Source organism: Bradysia coprophila, unplaced genomic scaffold (genome assembly GCF_014529535.1).
Source record: "Bradysia coprophila strain Holo2 unplaced genomic scaffold, BU_Bcop_v1 contig_138, whole genome shotgun sequence".
NCBI lineage: Eukaryota > Metazoa > Arthropoda > Insecta > Diptera > Sciaridae > Bradysia > Bradysia coprophila.
This window is the reverse complement of record NW_023503409.1, coordinates 1,626,865-1,650,135: the sequence shown is the minus strand read 5'-3', so window position 1 is coordinate 1,650,135 and position 23,271 is coordinate 1,626,865. Positions and strand designations below refer to the sequence as shown.

General features: G+C 34.3%; 2 protein-coding genes across 2 annotated transcripts; both read left to right on the top strand.

Annotated features, from left to right (window-relative positions):
- Positions 1–2,038: 2,038 nt before the first annotated feature.
- LOC119073348 (podocan-like) lies at positions 2,039–13,308 on the top strand. The gene is made up of 10 exons (XM_037178742.1): positions 2,039–2,325; positions 9,303–9,458; positions 9,517–9,564; positions 9,631–9,790; positions 9,897–10,099; positions 10,162–10,494; positions 10,552–11,374; positions 11,442–11,750; positions 11,809–12,220; positions 12,291–13,308. Exons 2-10 carry the CDS (start codon positions 9,307–9,309, stop codon positions 12,587–12,589), a joined length of 2,739 nt encoding a protein of 912 aa, XP_037034637.1. The 5' UTR covers positions 2,039–2,325; positions 9,303–9,306; the 3' UTR covers positions 12,590–13,308.
- Positions 13,309–21,504: 8,196 nt separating this feature from the next.
- On the top strand, positions 21,505–22,583 carry LOC119073347 (CDAN1-interacting nuclease 1). The gene is made up of 3 exons (XM_037178741.1): positions 21,505–21,777; positions 21,837–22,340; positions 22,413–22,583. The coding sequence occupies exons 1-3, from the start codon at positions 21,518–21,520 to the stop codon at positions 22,558–22,560; spliced, it is 912 nt and encodes a 303-aa protein (XP_037034636.1). The 5' UTR covers positions 21,505–21,517; the 3' UTR covers positions 22,561–22,583.
- The last annotated feature ends 688 nt before the right edge of the window (positions 22,584–23,271 follow it).

The following is a 23,271-nucleotide window of genomic DNA, read 5'->3' as shown; positions in this document are numbered from 1 at the left end:
GACAATATGGCGTCTGAGGATTTTCGATTGCTACCATTGGCAACTGTGATTTCAATATTTGACTTATAAAAAGCGACATCTGTACGTGACACAAAGCACTGACGTGATAACTTTTACGCACTCGAATAATAGGATGCGTCTTCACTTTCATTCTAGAATCTAATGAATTTACTTTATTGCAATAATTAGGTTAGGCTATCAACGAAAGATATTTTTAGTCGATAAAGTACTTACATTCAGATGTCACTTTATTCATAAATACAATTTTTGAAAATAATGCATTACGTGCCACGAGGCAAACCTTCCTCTCGACAAAATAAAAACGGTGTGGACTTCGATTTAATCCATTTAATCCAAAAAAATTCTTTAGTTTTTCTGAAATATTTGGACCACCCACCTAAAAAATTGGTAAACTAATTACGAAAATTAGATTTGCACCATTCCCTAGCGCGTTTAAGTACTCTTGTGAGATATAGATTTTTTTTTGGTTGTAAAATGGTATTTTATTGTATTTATGTAATACATTTATTCCACTTTACACCAAAAACTCCTAAAAGTGGAATTTTACGCTTTTTTATGTATTAGTATGAGTTTTGTAGTATGTGGTTCGATCAAAATCAACCATTTTTCAGACTTTTAAATATTTGGTAAAATGAAATTTTTTACTATTTAATCCAATTTTTATTCCATTTAGTCCATTAAATTCATTTAATCTAGAACTGCGTCTCTGTTGCAAGTAACTTATTTTTCCAATTTTAAATTAATTAAATTCTACAATGTAGAATCTACACCCAATAAATTCAAATTTCAAATATTTTCCCGGTACACAACACGTGATAATGTTTGACAGTGTGAGGTTTACCAAGTTTATATATGAGAAGGTCACACCCAAGGTAAATATAGTGAGGAGGTAATGTCATTCAGACGCGTGGCCTAGCACATAAGTTCGATGCCAATGACATCTTTTTTTTAAATGGTTAACTACGATTTATTTATATTTCACAAACATATTTTCGCTATTTCACAACAGATGGCCCGATTTTCTATTCCATTTTTTGCTTTCAACGAAGGGATGAGATGGCGTTTGTATATATGGGATTACCTCCTCACTATATTTACGTTGGTCACATCGATCGCCACTATTACTAGGCCGCATCTAAAAAAAACCAAGGTACGTATAGTCTGAAGGTAATGCCATTCAGACGCGCTTTAGCATATTACTTCGATGCTAATGATACCATTTAAAAAAAAAATGGTTGACTATGTGTTACTTGTGTTTTAAAATATTGTGTTTTTCACAAAACAGATGGCCCGGGTTTCTATGCATTTTTTTGCTTTTAAAAAAGTCAAGAGATTGCATTTGTACCAAATTTTCGTGCCACCGCACATCTGATTCGGTTATATATAAAAATAGGACATACACACACGGAATTTTGAAAACCGACACATTTTCGGTTTCTGTGTTTTACTTGAGCTTCTGATTTTTTCATATAAAAATACATGCAAAATTCACAAAAAACCAGTAAACCACGAAACAGAAAATGTGTCGGTTTTCAAAATTCCGCGAGTGTACCTTAAAAAAAACCTGGTGGCTATCGACAACTCGAATTAACACTGATCTATTATTTTCGTACATAATCTTGTTTAAATTTATGTCTGGACCGTCTAGGCTGCACCTTTGCTCATATGATGTTGTGTCAACCCCGGCTTTGACTCGAGTAGTCAGTTCACACATTATTTACGCGAAATTGCCATTCAGGAACATATTGTAAAATTTGCTATATATACATACATGTAGGGTCATCAGTTTATCAAAAAGTAAAAGTCATTGTCATCCCTAAAAGGCTCTAAACTATAGTCTACAAGTTTTTTTTTCATTATTTCGAAGAACTCTTTCGCAATGGAAACATAACTGTGATTTCAATGATAACCATACCACCCGTCATCTAAGTGACTCAAAGTAAACAGCAAATGAAAAAAAAAACTCAAAAAACTTATTCGAAAACTCCAACTATAAACCGATATTGCTAGATCATTCCTTCACCACACTCTGCCTCACAAAACCATGTTCGTATATATTCATATCGCTCTTCAAAAGTGTTTCCATTCACTCCAAAATGTGAATGAAGAAGCAGACCATAGTGACGGATATTGAACACCGATAGGCACTTAAACACAACTTAAGTCAGTTCACAATCAACAGGTGCAAGTATAACATTATAAACGTTGTGCGTTGTAACAACTTTGGTGCAATAAAGTGACCCTTTAACAGTCTTTTGTTCTGCAGAAAATTAACATAAAGAATAAATAAATTGCCAATTTAGTGTAAGTTTTCCGTATGCAATTTGGTTGAAATAATTTTTTGATACGCAGTGGCTAATGAAAGAGTTATAATGAAATGTGTAAACAGTTTGAACTGAAAAATGTTGAAATAACGTCGTAATGTTCATCATATTTTCGTATATATGAATATGTGTGGAAACAAGGTGAAATGGATAAATTTACCTGGCGTTTATTGATGACTTCACTGACTTCATTGAATCGTGTGATTATAAAAAATATTTTGTTGTTGTTTTACAAAAAAAATAATTTGTTTTCCAATGGCTTATTCATAAAGACTCAATATACTTATCGTGATACATAAATTGTCACTGGTTCCAATTTTCAGAATTTTTTTGATAATTTTTTTTTTCTTTTTCTTTAAAAATGTTATCGCATGCGATGAGGTTCTTTATCTGGAAGTGGTTTACACCTTTTCAAAAGAAATATGTATGAGTATTTGTTAGAGGTATTAATGGATGAAGAGGTCGCCATGTTGAATTGGTTAAACCATTGTCGCCGATTTCATTGAGGCGCTAGTATAGATTTTTTTTGTGTTGATTGACTTTGATACACGGCAGAGTAAATAAACCAGGCAGGAGCAGTTCATTTTTTGAATGTCAAGTAAGGCACCACTGTATGAAAATGAATTCAAATGAACACTACCATAAATTGAATTAATTTTATTCGCAAAATATATCGCTACTAGATAATTCAGATTCCTAGTCAAATCAAGCACTCCTGCCTAGTTTCTTTTACTCTGCTTTGCTAACAACAATAATGATCGAAACAAAAAACGACCATCAACAATGTTAAAATTTCCGAATTCATTCACTTACAGTATATGTATACAAGTGAATCACAAACTGGGAAAATACGCAAATAGTATTTTTGGTGTATAGGAAATGAACCATGTCACAAACGTTCTTTGCATCTTGTTCCGTGTATCTATCACTCCTATAGTTTATTAAGTCTAACATACCAATACGACTCAAAAATTAATTACATTTTACCAAGTCAAATAGCAAAAATGTATAATTAAGCTCCAAATTATTCAGAAATATTTATTCGAGATATATACGTTGGCGTTGTGTTGTAGTCACTCTCTTGTTGATAAAATTCAATGATCTTTTCCCAATAAAGGTTGAACGAAAAGTTTACGTACGTTTCATACAAATGTTTGTCTGTGTATACAATATTATACTCAAAAAGACCATATTTGTTGGTTTACTTTTTACTCGTTCAAAATTTTAATCCAAATATAACGTTACCTATATGTATACCTCACCGCAGCTCAAATAAATGAAAGATGCTCGTTGCACCTAAAAGGTACAATGAATTATTTAAATTTCTTCCAGTGCTGTTCATGTAAATTTTCTCGTTAGAAACAATTTTTTTTTATCTTCTTCATTATCTTTTTCGAGTTTGCTTTATAACGCACACGTTGAAAGAAGTAAAAAAATGAGGATAAAAAAACTTGAATATTGTGTGAAATAGGTGGGATTGTTGAATATTTCTACACACACTTAATAGGTAACAAGATATCTATTAATTTTACGATATGATTATTGAGATTGTAATGGAGTTTTGTACAATTTCGAATTATGTTGGATTGTCAAACAAAATAAAATTTAACACACGAAAAATGACGGTGTATGACATCATCATTCTGACGAAACATTGGTGCATATTTTGAATAAATTTCAGACGAAATTACTGTATAAATACTGAAATGCAAACACAAGAGTCAAATGTAAATAACTTCTTATAAATAATGCAGGGTGTATCGATGTGCAGAAATCGTAGTAAATGTGCACAATTCTTTGTCATAAACGCAAGTTCCATCACGTGACTAAAACTTTGAAGCTTTGGAAAAAAACAAAAGTTCCGTCCAGTTACTTTTTGTTAATTAAGTACTGACGTTCAGTTAAGGCATGAGTTCTTTGAATGTTATTTTCGTTTCATATTTGGCCTAATATAATCATTAGGCTAGAATTAAAGACAGCCAAACAAAAAGTGCTGAAAACTGAACTTTCCATACATAAGCGGTAAAAGTGTTCAGTGCTCTAAATACTTTTTTATTTTGTTTTTTGTTGATGTTTGCTTTTGGAACAAAAAAAAACAGACCATTAGTAACATAAACTGATGTGACCGGCAACATATTTTTCGTGAGCAATCTTCATTATAATTTGTAATCGCTGAGTCAATGCAAACATTTTTAAAATGACTTCATTTGTATAAGTGTGAAACCTCGAAAACTGATTGAATTTCATAAATTTGCTGCATATCAAAACTTATTCTATACATTGTACAATGTACATTAAATCTTTCAAATTAAGAGCAGTAGCACCTTTTTATCTTAGAGGACATCGTTTTCTTAATAAGTACATCTACATTTCTTATCTCGTTCCAAGACAATTTTTGTTTATATTATAAAAGGCAAATATGTGATACTTGCACTGAGATAACAACCTTCCATTCCTAAAAATAAAAATTACTGCAGTCGTTTGCTGTATTTTTAGTAGAGCAAGCACATATTTTACTGGTCATATTGTATACCATCCATATTCTGCGGTTCCTTGCAAAGCATTTCCATCTAGTTCTGGTCAGGAATCACTGCAAGCTTAACGATCATCTCCACAGAATAGATTGGTCCATCGACTCAATCTGCCCTGTGGTCTGACACCGCGTGTGGAAGTTTTGTTTTCTTCTCGGTATCCGAGTCAAATTTCCCGGTATCTAAAATCATAAATCTGATCTTTCGCCACACATTTTTCTCGATTTTTTCGATTTCCCGGTATCTAAAGAATTTTTCTGAAAACTTCCCGGTATCCAGGATTTCCACACGCGTCTGACACCTGAGATTGGTGTACATATCCTTGTCCACTTTACACCAATCTCAGGTTTCGCACCTTCGGCTATTATGTATGAACTTCAAGTGCCTTTTAACACGGCAGAGTAAAGTTAACCAGGCAGGAGTGGACGTTTGACAAGAGACCTGAACAATCTAGTAGCCCTATATTTTTTGCGAACAAAATTTTTCAATTGATGTCAGTGTTCATTTGAGTTAATTTTCATCAGTGTATTAGGTCCCTTATTTGACGTTTCGAAAATGAACCGCTCCTGCCTGGTTTATTTTACTCTGCCGTGCTTTTAACTAACTGATGTTGAAAATAATATTCAGATGAAAATGCTCTTAAATGTATCCGTTTAGTCGACTCTAATGAGTTTTGGTGTAGGTGTTGTTTACTTTTCGGGAATGAAATCGAAATTTGAATTTGTTAATTGTATTTAGCTGATCCATGAGATTTGCATGACGAATTTTCTTTATGACTAGCAGTGGTGATATCACAATCACCAGGAAAACGAAAGGGAATTTTGATAAGGCAACAGACAGTTCGTGTAAAAGTCTTTGAACTAATTTTTTAACGCCATTAACCAGACTGTGACGTAATCACTTAATTTTACTACACTTTGTATTTGCATACCCTGTTTGAGGCTTATGCAAATATAGATGGATACAGCGCAATTTTTTTTGTACTGTACTGTACTAAGTGACGTCATTCAACTGTTTGATTTATTAAAATAAACAAAAAAAATAGATAAGAATACAGAGATCCATTTCGGTTTGCATTAGAAATAAACTGAAATCGAATATTAACATTCGATTCGAACATAATTTGAGATATTATTATGACTGCAAGCTGTTGGATGGAGAATTTTCATGTTCAAAATTATTTCTTTAAAGAACATCAGCAGATTGTTGTTAAGTCGAATCGTTTGTGTATTGTTTCCATTGTTAGTGGTTCACATAAATTCTGAGTCAGAGTCATTTTGAACCATGACAGTTGGTTAATGTTAACCGTAATAGTTTAATCTACCTTCGTTGTAAATTATATCGCACAAACCGGTATTCACAAGGATATTATATTGAGATTAAAAGACTGGTGTCGCTGTTCTGCTTGTTTTATAGTGTAGCTATATAGCCATACATCAGTACAGTGTATAGGTACATAGGATATAATATTCTGTGTAAATTATCGAGCTTCCGGATGAAATGCTCATGGTTCGTTTAACAGATATTCTGCACTTTCGTGCGATCGTATTATATATTGTTTCTCTAACATTATTTGTCTCTGTCTGCTCTTCGATATACTTACTTGTGTAAATTACAATGACTTGACGTCAATAAACATATGCTAAGAAGTCTACGGCCTAAGAAATAATATTTAAGCTGCTGCTATAGATCAATATTATGTGCAATAAGGTGTCTCAGTTTTCGTTGTTTTATACAAAATTGTTTTTTTTTTGTTCTTAAATTATGGGAACAACCATGGCGACAGTTAATTTAGTTCAGACAATAAATTAGATTTTAATTTTGATTTGAAATTCAAATATATTCGAAATTTATTTATTGTAGCAAGTTTTCTGCGTCTAATCCGAGTTTTTTTTTTTGTCATCTCTTCAAAATTTGTAACTTGTGTCACTGGTTTAATAAGTTTAAAAAAAACTTGCAATGGGACAAGGTCTAGCAAAGTCTGGTTATAGAAAAGTTTACTTAAAAAGTAGAAATAAATAGATTGTCAGCTTAAAAGATCATCTCTAGTTAACTTAGATAAAGTGGCAGTATTGCAGTATACTTAACTCATCTTGTTCTACCAGTTTATTACGACAGAACTTTTGAGAAAAATCCAGATTTTTTTAAAAGATCAGAGCGTTCTAATCCTTTCTTATCAGAAGTAATAACAACGTACACATAACGATACCACACCACTACAACTCTTTTGTCGATGGAAATTATTCACCTGTGATCTATGATCATCACCATGCGACGTGTTAAAAATAGAGTTGACATTGTTTGAAGAAAATCGTTTTCAGATTTGGATAACCGGTTCGACAATAAAATTTATAATTCTTCAAACACAGGTTTGTGGTACTTATAACGATTTCTGTGCACTTATTTTAAGACGTAGGTGGATCCGGTGACGAGTTCATTCTTTTCGAAATTCCTTTTATGATACAATGAGCCACTTTTGGGCTAACAAAAATTCACTATTTATAACCATCGATACCATCTGTTATCGACAGCGACGACGATACCAAATACAGAGTTCTAGCTGATATTCTCTTGTATAACAAAATATGTGCTAAAACAAACGAATTTGTACCGAACATTAGGCGCTACTGTAATTGAAAGGTGTAACAGATTAAATGAGATACGCTTGTCGTTTATGAAAGTTAGGCTACAGTTCACTTATCACACCTCCACCACATATAGATTTGTGGTCAATGATCATCTGATAAATGTTTGTCTTTCTCAAATTTGCGAATCTTGTACCTTGAAATTCCTACGTTGCCATTCATATGAGTTATATAAGTTGTTACATTAACCAAAATATCAAACGAGAAATAAAAAACTTACCGAACGAAACGACGATTGTTTAGTTATCAAGCTAGCAAGGACTTTTAGTTTCATTTTATTTATTTTGCATGATAGCAAGATGATAATGCTCTTGGAATAGTTCAATTAAATGAGCAACTCCTACTACAACATTTATTTCACTGTGCAGTTTTTAAGAATATGCGAATTAGGTTCCATCATCTCTTCATTCTTATAATTTTCAATTTGAAAATATTTTCAATTAAATGAACAAGATAGTGATAACTAACTTTGATTCGATTTAATTGTCCTATTCATAGGTTCGTAGTTCATGTTCAATGTTTCTCAATAATGTAATTAACTTTAATTCTCATTTAAATAACGATGTGTGATGTGTTCGACACCATAGCACAAATAATGGAAATCATTTTTGTGTTTAGGTGTAAAGTTCATGTTAATCATCTCCATTTTATTTTGATTTTTTTTTATTTGGTGTTGACTGCAAAGAATTCTTATCATTTATACGTGACGATGTGAATCAACTTTTACGTTTGAAATCGAGGTGGAACAAAGCAGTTATCAGCTACTACGGAAATACTCGAAAGAAATTTTTACTCAAAAGCTTAAGTCATTCCAAACAAAGAAAAACAAAATGAATCAAACTTTGTTCAGTCGAATTAGAAATTGCAAAATTGCATGATTGTTTTTCATATGAAAAGGTGTGTGCATGCGCAAGTTCTTTAGTCTTTGTTGTGATTCGATAGCGGAAGAAGCACGAACTATTTACTAAATTCTTTAAAAGAACGTCAAAGAATGGATGGAATGGATGCTCTGTTGATTAAATATTTACCTTAAACTAGACGCCCATTTTTGTTGTAATTTCCACCAGACGTTTAAAGTGGATTCATATGAAAGCTTTATCGGTTTCTCTTGTATTTTATCGCTTCAACTTGTTTATTGTTTGCTCTGCTATATACGTTGATACTAATCTATAAACATTGTTAGAATGTGCTCATTTTTCGATAAGGAAAATATTTTTACTTTAAAAGTTTTTGAGTAAACGAAAAGAGAGCAGGTCATCATACACCACGAGGTTGGCATGTTTTTAAAAACACAAGCAGGAGCTTTCGATTTGCATTACTTGTATAGTAACAAAAGAAACGCTGTTGATTAAATGGATTCACTGATTATTTCGCCGATACTTGAGAGTTAGTGACATTTTTGTAACTTAAATGAGATCCACCACAGCACTTCTAGCATAAAAAATATTTGAAGGCTCATAGTATCAGTATATGTTTTGCATTTCTTTCGTTCAGACAGAAGTTATGCTTCCTTCGTTGAGTTAAAACACACAACACATTCAAATGTACCTGTACAAAAATTTGGAGGCTTTTTTACGTCTGACATTCGAGTGTTAATGCTAGAAACACTGCTCCACAAAATAATAAATATTTTCGTAAATTCAACTTTAAACGGATCTGGATTTAATTTTCGTTTTACACTGCTGGGCCACTTCTGGCTAAACAACTTTTCAACGTTTACACATTTCAAGAGGCTCTCGTAATAATCTATACTCGACTAAGAAAAATATTTTAAATTACAGGATCATGAAGAGCCATTCATGGCTTATTCTGCTTGTTGTATTATGTACAACACAAGTGCATGCGAAACCTCCTTCATCGACAGAGAAGGGGGTTGATGAAATTCACTCAACAGAAGCCACCAAAACCTCTAAAACCAGTATAGTCGATGTTATGAGGTATTCCATTTGATAGTCTCCGAAATAAATTCATTCCCTAACGTTCATTACGTTTCAGTGACGGCGAAACCAATGAAGATGATTATTACGACGATGACGAATATGAGTGAGTTTTTGCCAATGAAGGAATGGCGAAACCAAAACGATTAACGAAATAAACTTTGTATCGCAGGTACTACGACACCAACGACAATTCGAGTACCGTTCAACCATCGACAAAAGCTGAGACGGGAAGTGCATCAACTTCCACGGAGGAAACAATTTCCACACCACAGGCCACAATTGTAGTCAAAAAAGACGAAATTGTGTTGAAGCCAATTGTTGATCCAAATGTAAGCACACACCATGAATTAGAACACCTTCTAATTCTAATGGGATAACTGCACCTTGTGTGACTATAAAATGGTTACTGCAACTAATCACACTACTCTTTTATAGAATGCTTTGGATGAGGAAGTGAGCAGTAGCAGCAACTCGAGTGATGATGAATATTACGATGAAGAAGATGATGATGAAGACAACGATGACATTGATGAGACTGATGAAAGTGACGGAATATCATTCAATGAAGATGTTCCATGTCCACGAGATTGCGTTTGTCAGAGAAATATCAACGGATATTACGTTGCTACATGCACAAGGTAAAAATCGATGATTGTGTTCTATTTAGACAATGATAACGATCTGTTTGTGTTGGACGTAGATTGGATCCGGGTTATCAGAAATTTGGTATTGACATAACCGATTTGGAAGTTGTCGATGTACCACCGAAATATCCGATTGTTTTGGGCGCTCAGTTTTTCAAGAAAATCGGCCTGAAGCATGTGGCCTCAATTAAAATCGCTCATTCAACAATTCCAAACATAAACCCAACCGCTTTCGAAGGTTTAACTGAGTTGTATGCGGTAAATTTAACGAACGTTGGTCTGGACATGATACATCCGGACACATTTGCTGAAAATAAGAAATTGCGTATGTTAACGCTGAGAGGAAACGATTTACATGCCATGCAAAAGAAAATCTCTCCATTCGTCAGGTATAATTGATCCATTTTTCGTTTTCACTTTAATTTGACTACACGAACGTTTTGCAGCTACATGATCAAATCGTCATCCATTGAGGAATTGGATATTTCGAATTGTAATTTGAGACAACTGTTGCCCACCGCCTTCAATAAGTTGCCTAATGTTGTCTACATCAATTTGGCCGACAACCAATTGAAAACTTTACCGGTTGATGTCTTCGACAAAGTTGAAACTATTGAAGAGCTGGACTTGTCATCAAACGCAATCGAAAGACTGCCGTCAACAATTTTCAACAAGACATCGCTTACCATTTTGAGCCTACGATATAATGAGATCTCGTCGGGCCTGACTTTCGGCACACAGAATATCCAGAAATTGGATTTAAGTTACAACAAAATCACAAACGTTGACAACTTTATGTTCGATTCGATGCCCGGACTCACAACGCTGATATTGAAAGGAAATTCCATCCGAAAAGTTCATCAAGCCGCATTCCACCCGTTGAGAGATTTGACACACATCGATTTATCCTTCAACGATTTGGAGCAAGTTTCGTCGCTGATGTTCATGACCAACATGGATTTGGATGTGATTCGCATCAACGACAATCCACGATTGAAGAAACTTCCGTTGGAAGGATTCGAATGCGAAAAGGGTTCATTCAGCGTGTATTACTTCGATGCTTCTAATTGCGATTTGAGCGAACTGGGTGATGCAACTTTCGCCACCATGCCCGAACTGACTACATTGAATCTGTCCTGGAACAATGTGGAAAATTTGGGAAAGAACATTTTCAGTTACTGCAAAAAGTTGATCGAGTTAGATTTGAGCAATAATTTGTTGTCGCAATTGGAAGATGTGGTCTTTTTGCGAAATTCGGCATTGAGAAAGGTGAGTCCAGTCGCTTAGTAACAGTCTTTGAATTTTGTTAACAAACCAAAAACCCTTTCATACACAGCTCAATTTGGCCGGCAATCCACTGCAAACTCTCTCAGCAAAGGTATTCTTTGCAACGAAACAACTCACTCATTTGGATATCAGTGACTGTGATTTGCGAACAATATTTGCCGAATCTAAGCCTGTCTTCCAGTTCGACAATATTCTACTAAAGCTAAAGTTCCTCAATGTATCCAACAATGAACTCGAAAGAATCTACTTGTCCGATCTATACACAATGCGCAATTTGAGCGTCTTCGACATCAGCAACAATCGTTTACGCTGCGACACTGAATTCAAATCAGTGATGCAGTGGCTCGGAACGACGAAGGTAAATTACATTTTTAGGACGAAACAATCTCCCAATTTTCACGGTTTTGAAATTTTAGATAAAATCGGGAAGTCTAGGAGTTGGCGAAAACGCTGAATTGAGCTCCGATGCAGTTACAATTACTGAATTCGTTGCCAATCCATGGAAAGAATTTGCAGACGCTTTGTGCAAGAAGGAAGCGAATAAGAAAGTCATCGACACCAATCGAGGTAAAATCGAAGATTCAGAGAGTGAATATGATGAAGACGATCTGGATGAAGACAACGAGGTGCTGGACAGGGATATTGACGAGAGTGAAGACGAAGATGCAGAAAGTAACTATGACGATGAAGATGAACGCATCCTTGATCAATTGGAGAATAATCGTGAGATCAAGCTGGGTAACAAGGCTCATAAGGGAATCAAAGACAAAGAATTTTTGGCGGAAGAAGTTCGAAAGGATGAAGAACTTGATGATGATATCGTTGATTGTAAGTTGAAAATAATTTCGGAGAGTGAGGAATTTCTAACTTAAACCAAAAAAAATTCCTCTTTTTTCAGTGGATGAATCAGACGAAACCGATTTCGACATTTTGTTCGATAAACAACGACCATATCTCGCTTACGGTCAGATATCCATCTATAATTATCTGAAGCCGATACTGATAATTGTATTTACCGTTCTGGCTTTGTTAATTATCATCGGAAAAATTGTGTCGATGATGATGCGAAGACGTGGCGAGAGATATCGCCAAGCATTGTTGGCTTCAAAGAATTCCATTGTATATCAAAAATTGTCCGAAGAGATTGGACCAACTACACCAAAATTTAATCGGTATGCTCCGATCAATCAGGTCTAAAATTAACAGAGGGGGAGAAAATCATTTAAATTTTTAATGAAAGAAAGAAAAAAGATTTCTGTTTTTTGCCTTTACACACTTCCCGATATCCGTTAAAGATATTGTGCCCGAAGGAATGCGATAATCAAAATATCAACAAACAAAAAAACAGTCGGTTTAGTCAGATCGATATTTTATGTGTAATTTCAAAGTTTTTTTTTTGCGTCGGCACCTTCCAGTACTGATGTAGTAATTGTACTTATTTTTAACTTAATATTTTACCTATTTAATCGAGGATAAGCTGCTATAAATATTTAATTAACTAAAAAGAATTTTCTAATTTTTCATTGCCCAAACAAAACAAAAATTGAAAATGAAATTTGTTCAAATAAATTAACCAAAACTATCCATGCTCTTCCATCAGATGTTGCAAATACTTTTTTTTTGTTTAAAAAAAAACTCACTTTTTTAGTTACTTAGCTATTGAATGTTTGCTCTAAAATAACGAAAGATTAACATTGTTCCACAATTCGCCGTACACATTCGACTTCTCTGAGAATATAAATTTTATAAAAAAAATCTTAAAATAATTTCCGTTATTACAAGACTTGAGACCAAACATATCGTAAACAAAATTTTTGTGTGCCATCAATTCGTCGTAATAGCGAACATCCGACCGGGGTATTTTTCTTTTGTTTTTTTTTTGTTACAATTTTTTCGGAATAAAATTTTGCTTCGAAGTCAAAGTGTTTTTTATTTGTTAATAATGATACCGATTCGTCGATCGCTTACATATGGAAGACGTTCCTCGAAGGTCAACAATATAACACTCAGCAGAGCTTGACAATTTTCCAATGTTTCCCCGCCAAAAGTTGGTATAGGTATAGGTGTAGTTGGTACTGAATAAAGAATATTTTTAGTTTCATAGAATCCGACTTGAATTTCATTTATCAATTTGGATTCTACATGGGATCATACATCACTGAAACGCGCGACATAAACAAAACTCTGAACCATACACGCACGGAAATTTGAAAACCGACAACTTTTCTGTTTCTGTGTTTTACTAGAGTTTTTGATTTCTCCATATAAAAATACATGCAAAATTCATAAAAAAGTCCACAAAATGTGTCGCTTTTCAAAATTCCGTGTGTTTAATACTGGGCACATAAGTTCAAGTATGGTTGAAGTAAACAGCCTTTCTATCAATATCCTCCGACCACAACCAGATCTACATTTTTCTCCATCTGGACAAAAATGAGCCATCAAGGCTTCTTGGTGAAAAATCGATTTAGAGAATGTCTTGTCCAGAAATATGCCAGTTAGTTTTATGAATTTTTATATAAGACCTATGCGACTGAGACTTGAAACAGGATTGGGCTTAAAAATGCAGTTCATTTTTTGTGTGACTCAAATCTCTTCAATCGTGATCGGTTCAGACAAAAGAAATAAGATCAATCTAGCGGTCTTAGCTTTAATATACCAATGCTACATTAGATAACATCCGGTTGAAAGAAAGAATGATTTTTCCAAGTTTTTTTTTTATTTGAATGAAAAACAAATGCAACTTAACTCTCTTTCTACTTAAAATCCAGACTATGGTGTGCTAATAAATGAACAAATATTTGCTTGAATGGAAAGGCTATATGGTTAAAAACTTAAATATCAATCTAAGTTTCTATATTAAAACGCTAATGTATAAAGAAGTAAATAATTTACCTACACAAAAACAAAAACATTCTCGAAATAAGCAAAGAATTATCGTTCCCGATTCACTTCGGCTCAATTTAAAATCAAAATTTAACTCCTCGTTACAAATTAAACAGTAAATATCGTTGGAAAATTCACTATCGTTGGAAAATTCACTACTTAGGCAAGTTCTCAATATCAATGTACATGGTAGTGCGATCATCCTCATCAACTCTACCGAAAAAAAAACATTCATTTTCGTTGGCGGTCACACGTGATTTGATTGATTCAAATGCTTCAGTATTCGGTGGAATAATGCACTTGTTATCGTAATCATCGAGCATTGTCAATTCGCCCGTCGTTGTGTTTAAAGATATAAGCAATATATGATTGGGAGTAATGTGTGGACCATCTTCATCGCATTCTTTGCAAACGATTTCTGTAATAAAATCCGATGGAATTTTCACCGTCACAAAATCCGCTCGTTCCGAATATTCGATGGTCATTGGGCTTTATTGAAGAAATAATTTTTTGTTTTGTTTTAATTTGTCAAAAAGAAATGTTTTTTTTGACTTACTCTTTCACGCTCAGTGCCCATGTCACATATAATTCCACGGAATTGTTTTTAATTGGTGGTGGCATAACAATGAAATTAAATTAAAATTTTGGAGATTTTTTTTAGTTATTATTTAAGTGGTTTAACGATTGATTAATTTATCAAAGTTCAGTTTTAGACAGTCAAAACTGACTCAGGAAAAAAATCTGACTAATCAATTTTGAAACACACAAAAGACTGATGAATGCGTTGTGTCATAGCGCGTTGTAATTGTGTGTAAAACTCGCCTTGACGTTATTCTCCATAGACCTTTGACACTAGACAGACACTCACTAAAAAGAAACGGTTAGCTACCGTATAACACTTACCGTTTCGAACAACTCACAAAATTCTATATTTTGAATATAGTGCTCCTAGTGCCTCTGATAATGTGTTAAGGAGTGTCAAAATCTCGCAGTTTCCATTCCACATCATGTTTGTACCGGTGGAACTAATTCTACCCGTCCGTCCATGCACGTTACACACGAATAGAATTATTTTCCAATTTCATTCAAATTTAATTGAATTAGGTTCTCGCATATGAATTTATTTCAATTCCATACACAAATAGCACCTAAAAATTATTCTACACTATGCCAAAAAAATGTATTGTTTTTTTTATAAAGTTGATTGAAAGTGACAAATTTAAATAACAAAATTTGAAGGATCAAATTCTAAAATTTAAAGGAGATTTGGTTTGCCTCTCTGAGAAAAATCCCGATACTTTTACATGTAAATTGCAACAGCTTCTAGTGAATAATTAAGATGGCACGCTGGTCGCATGTTTACGATAGTTGGTAATTCTGTAAATTTTACCAATAATTTTTACAATACAACGCTTACAATAATATTCCACATCAAAATAAAATATATTTTTTTAGAGAGAACCTAATTAGGGTAGAATTCATTGTTAGATTTTCGACAGAATTTGAACCTTAGCGTTGCACTGGAATTGTCCAGATTGACAGGGCCGGATTAGCATTTACAGCGCCCTGGGCAATGAGCCTTGCAGCGCCGCATGAAAAATTTATTAAAGAAATTGTTTCCCACATTGTCAACCAAATCAAATAAAATGTTTTCAACATTTCCTCAAGAATATTATTTTCTAAGTAATGTGTAGTTAGAAACGGCGAGCGAGGCGAGGTGGCAAGCTTATGATATCATATAACCATATATGAATGAGAGATATATGATATAACCAGAGTTTTCGTGATTAATTCGCAAAACTTTCCCACAAACAAAAATCAAGTAAAGTTATAAAAAGGTTTCGCTCGTATTTTTCGGGATTTTAAGTTTGAAGTTTGTAGAATGAATCCGAAACAATTTTTTCTTGAAATTCTTCTTGAAGAACAAATCAAATCAAACAAATTTATTTAGCAAATAGCTATTTTCAAATACAAAGTTCCATAATCACAGACATTGAAAAATGAACACTACAATTCAAATTTACATCACAATTCTATAGTTTCATTCAGGTGTTCTTTCAATTTACACTCGAATGTCCTCTCATTATTCTCACTTTTCACTTCCCTTGGAAGATCGTTAGAACATGAACGCGTTGTTTGGAAAAACCAAGAAAAAAACGTGAATTTTTGACACAATATTTGTGATACTGTTACAGTTTCATTATATTGCGAGATTTACTCTACTTGGTAAGGCAACGCACTGTTCCTAGCATGAACACTACTTTGACAAACGTCGAATATGGAGGCTTTTGTGATGAGAGCTACCGCTTAAGATTGATTGTATTGTGTGTTTGAACTCACACAACTAAAACAAGTCACCTATCTTCACGAAAGAAACGCAGTGCCTACTGTGACTTCATCAGCCTCCAAATATTTCTTATGTTCATGCTAGGAGCAGTGCGTTGGGTAAGGTCATGATTCGGAAAAAACGACTTGCGTTGAAGCAATTTCAAGGATCTAGGACTCGGGATCCCAAAAGTATTGAAGTTTAGGGCACTCTAGAATGATCCTTTGTCTTCACTCTGAAAGTGTTAGATCTTGAAATTCACGCCGTAAGTGTGCCTAAAATTTGAATTTTAAGTGAACGATTCGATGAAAAATTGAACCAAAAAATACTTTTCAACGCTTCATTGTATGAAAATGACGCTACGTTAGAAAGACCTCCGCACTTTCCATTTTGAATTTCGACCGCACTTACGGCGTCAATTTAGGTAATTGGCCTTGGATTTCGACAAAAAAAAATCGCGAATATATGCCATGAACAATTTTCAATGGGCGGAAACGGATTTGTTCTGCAGCTTTTCCAGCTGCTTTATTTGTTCCAAACTCCCGTTGTCCGGCGATCATGAGCAGGTTTCAGCTCATGAGGAATTTACAAAATTTTCGAAAATTCCTCATGAGCTAAAAGCTTTCCATCATCCGACTATCACCGGCGGCTGACGAAAATGAAGCAATGGAATGGTTATTGAAAATTATTTATAGTGTCTTCAGCCAGAAGCCTCAAAGTTCAACTTTTCTAAAGAAGGACCATCAAAAAAACGCTTTAAATAACCAAATACGAACAGCCTTGGGTTAGTCGATGTGCGTGTATTATTCAAAAATATCAAGTTAGATGTATATATGCATTTCTTGTGCTCACATTTACCCCAAGAATGTAATGTACAGGCGCAAGCGAAGCGAGCGCGATTTTTTTTAATCGACGTTGATTTGTGCATGACTTATGTTGAACGTGAAATGATTACACTGTCGAAAAAATTTAATTTCTCAGCGCCTCTATTTTCCCAGCGCCCTGGGCCGGGCCCACTTTGCCCATGGGTTAATCCGGCTCTGCAGATTGATGTAGTATACTCAAACAATAGAAGAATGTATAAAAACTAGATTATGGGATCGTAATTACTAATTAAAAGCAACTCAGCTCTGAGACTCAAATATGTGCAGATACTTACTCTAAGTATAATTATTCAGAGAAAAGACAAACTCAAATTCGCTTTATAGCTGTTCCTACATAAACAAATTTGTTGAAGAAAATTCGAAATATTTGCGGTTTATAATATTGCTTAAGGGAAAAGAAGAAATAAGACAAATCTATTAGTACCCCGCAGCTATCATAACATTTGAGGTTTTAAGGACGATAGATTTAATTTATTAGTAATTTGCAGGCTCGAAACTACTGACTTCGATAACTTTCTTCTGTTGAAGAGGGTCTGGAAGTATTAGGTAAATTCAGATCAAATCAGTGCAGAATCGGGTAATATCTTGTCTACGTTCAGCTTTGAACCTCAATTTTCCACTTCGTTGCGCACTCGTCCCGTCGATTCTCTGCAGTACCGGACTGGCTCGAAAAAGCCCATCGGGGGCTCTATGCAACTCAATTTAAAAAGGCCCACAAATTAAAAATTGTCATACAAAAATCCCAAAGGCCCATCGGGAATCCGCCGAATTCACCGTATGGCCAGTCCGGGCCTGATTCTCTGTAAAATCATAACGAAGATTTCGAACCTGTCGTTTCTGAGCCACAGTGTATTGTTTCCACATAAAATTTGTAGTGTTTTTATGGTTTCACTAGTTTCAATTGTGTGTCTACTGGAACGAAATTGTTTATATGACTGGTACTCTAGACAAAGCCTTGACTTTGTTTGTTCTTTTATGGAGACTATTTGCAATTTAATTTCTAGCAGTAGTCACAAATAATAATTTCTCTATAAAAAGTTCGCATCTCTTTTAAAACATCCTAATGTTAAATGTTATCAAAAAAAATTGAAAATTTAGATTCAAATTTTAAGTTTCTATATATAAAACCAATTAATAGTCACGGGTATGTCTGTATGCATTGGTTCTGGCCAATTAAAAAAATAGTTATTTATGCAGCAGGTGCGGGAAAAAAACTTACAAACATGATATGACCAAGCATTTTCACAATTTTCATGGTACTTTTCCATGTAGAACATTGAATTTTTTTTTGCAAATTCGACTCTTAGCTTTGAAATAAATCAAATTAGTCTAACGTCTAGTTATTTTAAAGACATTCATTGCCATAGAGTGAAATAATTTTATGTTTGTTGTTCCTAAACCTAAATGACTTCACCAAATTAAATACATTCATTTACTTGTTGTAATGTTAAAGTAAAAATTTGTTCATTGACTATTTATTTACTTTCCACAAAAAGCTGATCTCACTTGCTTTAAATACACCCTTTATCCGTTTCCCAAACGATGCATGAAAAGTTCACTTTTCGTAATGTCGTTGCAAAATTTTTTTAAAAAACCACTTTTTCGACCGATTGACATTGAATATTTCTGAAAATCTTCCACTGATGTTGTTGTTGCATATAAGAACTTATGTTGATTTTTACATTTATAGTCGAAGAAGTTTATCACTTTTAAATAAGGTAACTCAACGAGTTTCGTTTTATTATTATAAATATGGGATACTTCACCTCCACTGACACTAAAGGCTAGATAATATATACAAAAATGCATCGTATATCCAGATTTTTTACAGTGGAAAAATTTGTTTGATACACTGTTCCGTTTCAGTACTCTATTTAGAGTACCATTGAGGTTCAATATGGCGAGAGCCCTAGTTTTATGTACGACGACATAGGGAAATGATGTTTGGAAACTAAAGCTCAAATGTAATAGCTGATTGTACATACATTTATTTCTAATACATTGCTCTAATGTCAGCGATCTATTTTTTGCGAACTAACTTCACTGTTATGACATTTCATGGATATTAACTAGAGTGAAGGTATTTCACTTGAAAATAGGGCACAAAAAATGAGGTACTGAAAAAAATTGTGGCGCCTCTACAGGCCAACCGACTATTCCTATTGCTGCAAACAAAACAATTTTGATAATCACATAAAACGTGAGCCACTACGTTAAAATTCAACTACATAAATCTAATTTTGTAAGAAAAAAAATCGACAACGACACTCGATAACTTACCTTATTATGAGTAGCTTTGTAATTACTTTTTTGTCCTTGATTTTTGCCTTGTTATCATTTCAATGCGTTCTATGAATTGTATAAAAGTGACTGGAAACTTAGCCGTTTGTCTCATTTTTGTGTTAATAGTGGCACAGAATAGTGTTTGAAGTGGCCGAATCTTTTTCACACAAATCAAAAAAAAAATGACAAAGTTAAATATTGTGTTGTGTGTTGCATTATTTTGCGGACTAGGTGTAAATGCAACTTCACCCACTGCACCACCTCCTCCACCGTCTCCACCTCCTGGCGGTTTTCACGAAACTTCAGAAACACTATTAAATGACTTGTTTCCATTATTGGAAAAAGCACTTATTGATTATGGGGCAGCACATACCGATTTCGATTTACACTTAAAACGGATTGTTAGTGGTAAAAGTCAGGTCGTTGCTGGTACAATTTATGACTTAATTGTTGAATTGGAAAATGGGGAAAAGCAAGTCATAGAATATAGTGCTAAAGTTGTCCAAGGTGTAGATAGAAAACTAGTCGAAATTACGCTTACCATTCCGGGCAAAGAATATATTATTAGGCCTTCAGAAGCGACACGACGCAAGCGTTCACCTCAAGTACACACTTTCGGTGGATTTTCGGCAGCATCTGAGAAAACATTGACCGATTTGTATCCAGCCCTTGAAAAAGCACTTGCTGATTGGGGAACAACACACAGCGAATTCGGACTTAAGCTGAAGAGCATTGAAAGTGGCGAAAGTCAAGTTGTTGCTGGCACAATATACAATTTGATCATTAAAGTCGAAAATGCGGATATGGTAGTTTCAGAATGGAGTGCTAATGTTGTTGAAAATTTGAAAGGAAAAATTGTTGAAGTCAAACTTACAATACCTGGAAAGGAACATCTTCTTACATTCGAGTAAAATGTACTCATGAACAAGAAGACTTTCGTTTTCTGGAACAATAAAAAGACTTATCATCCGAATAAAATATGCTGGAAAATTTTGATTGCAAATAAGTACATTGTTTTCTTTCGAATCTGTCTGGTCTGTAGAAGAAGTCTCTTGGATGGAACCATTTTTTCACTTGACACAAAAAAGTATTCCAGTGATACCTATATCAAGTGTTAATAACAAAAGGAGATAAGATTGAAAAAGACATATATGTTGTGATCGTATACATCAGTCAAAGTAGTAGTGTTCGCTTCTTCGTAAAAAAAACTGTCAAACCTAAAAAACCTGGAGTCTTGCAAAAAACAGAATCGGATATTCGGTATGACGTTCATTCCTATTTTACTCGGTAGCCAATCACTATTGTTACAGGATTCTCAGTGATGTCGTTGCAAGTTTACGCCAGGTGAAAAAACTTGTATATATCGAAAAAGGCAGATTATACACAGTAAAAAGTAGTTGTAAGACCTCAAACAGTATGAGTGAGCGGATTTACCCAACACAAATTCTCTAAAAAAAAGTCAACCTCGATAGACTTAAAACATTGTTCGAAAGGGAAGATTTTTAGCAAGGGTTGTAGTGCGAAATGATCCATGAAACATTTTCAAATAATAAAATGCGACACGATTTACAAACAACGGCAAATTATTTCAATGACTTGCCTTAATAAAACAGAAGGTCAATATCAAACGTTAAAATGTTACAAAAACCAATTCAAATTACATCTGTAAGTTTGCGCCAAATTTTCTGTCACAAGTATATGCCGAAAAGCGTACCCGTCATAAAATGTCATAACAAACATTTTTTTATGTTTACTGTTTACCTAGTCAGTCGTAGTCGCTTCACAAAACATAACATGGTGATTTTGAGCACAAAAATCTACAATGAAGTGGTTGAATTTATTCGAAACCACAACGGACTACCGGTAGATGAAGAAGACGATCTACGAAAGAGATTTCCCAATGTTTGCTTGGCTACATTGTCATCAATATTGTCTCGAGAATGGCAGGAAAAGGTGAAAGCGAGACACTCATTTATAAAGGATAGAACGAAAAAAATTATTCAGGAGTGAGTGTCCAAACAGTAACGATTCGGTTGTAGTCTAATTTAACAACAATTCTTTGCAGATATAAGACACATACCAGTAGAGCTCATCAACACGATATTCTATTGAGAATTGCTATAAGAGAACGCTTCCCTCCATACGGCCTCTGTCGGTTGATATTGAACGAGTACAATTTTCCACAGCTGTCCACCCCACTGACTAAATCTGAACTGAACGAAATGCTGCGAAATCCGACTCTCATTCCGGACAGTTTATTAGCGGTCAATGTTAGCACCTGTCTTTACAATGATATTCGTGACGGACCCATACCAGATGCAATTCGGCAATCGATTGGAGAAGAATATGAACATAAACTGAAACTGCTGGCCAAAGACGCTGGGTTACATTTTTTCGATGAGGAAGACCTACGACGTATTGGCTTCGACAAGACACCCGATCTGAAATTGGCCGTACCTTGCTTGTATAAAGGTACTGTGATACATTGGATAGAAAGTAAGGCATCGTTTGGAGACATGGAATCACATAAGAAATACGTCAGAGATCAATTGATTAGCTACGGAAACAGGTGAGTGAAAATCATAAAATTTTAATTTGAATTAACCGACATCGGTTACATTTGATTTTGTGAATTGATTAGATTCGGTGCAGGAATTGTTATCTATTGGTTCGGCTTCTTGGATCAGATACTCGACTACAAGGACAATGGGAACAATATTCACATCTTAGACACTTTTCCAAATAAATCTGATCTGGTTCTTCTGTGCTCCGATGAAACATCAGAATAATAAATCGCCGGTGCTAAAACGTGCCCAGTGGGTTTTTGTATTGTTTCGTGTAGTCTAATAATCAAAATCATCTCGATGGCTCCTTCCAATTTTAGGAAAATAACTTCTGTTAGGTTGTGCGTGCAGGTCATAGTGAAGAGCGAAAATTTTTGTCAGCCTATGAAAAACATTATGGTGGACGAAAGAAGAAGCTCGACATGTCATGTTGTAAGTTGTGGAAAAGTACCAACAACAAACATAAGAGTTTACGAAACATTGCTAGTTCTGGAAACACACTCAACACATGACCAATCACTTCACCATTCACATCAACTCTCAATGCATCATTACTTGATGATTATTTTACGCTAACAAAGCCTGATTCACAAGAAGACCTCGATTTCAGAATAAAATCGATTTTGAAATAGAGCAAATTTTCAGTTCATGTGCTTAAAGATCAATTTTTCCAATTTAATTTCAAGATTTATAAAAATCAAGATGTTAAGACATATAAAGCGATTCAGCATACGAAATCAACGTTGTTGAGTATAACTGCTTAAGAGTATATAACACAAAATGCACTGATGAAGTTTGCGAGCACTTCACCGCCTTCAATGAAAATTTTGAAAATTGATAAATCATTTTTAACTTAACTTCTTTGAATCCACAAAACTTTTGTATCAAATTAACAGTTTATGGAGAGTGTTTGTGATGCAAACTAATAATTACAAT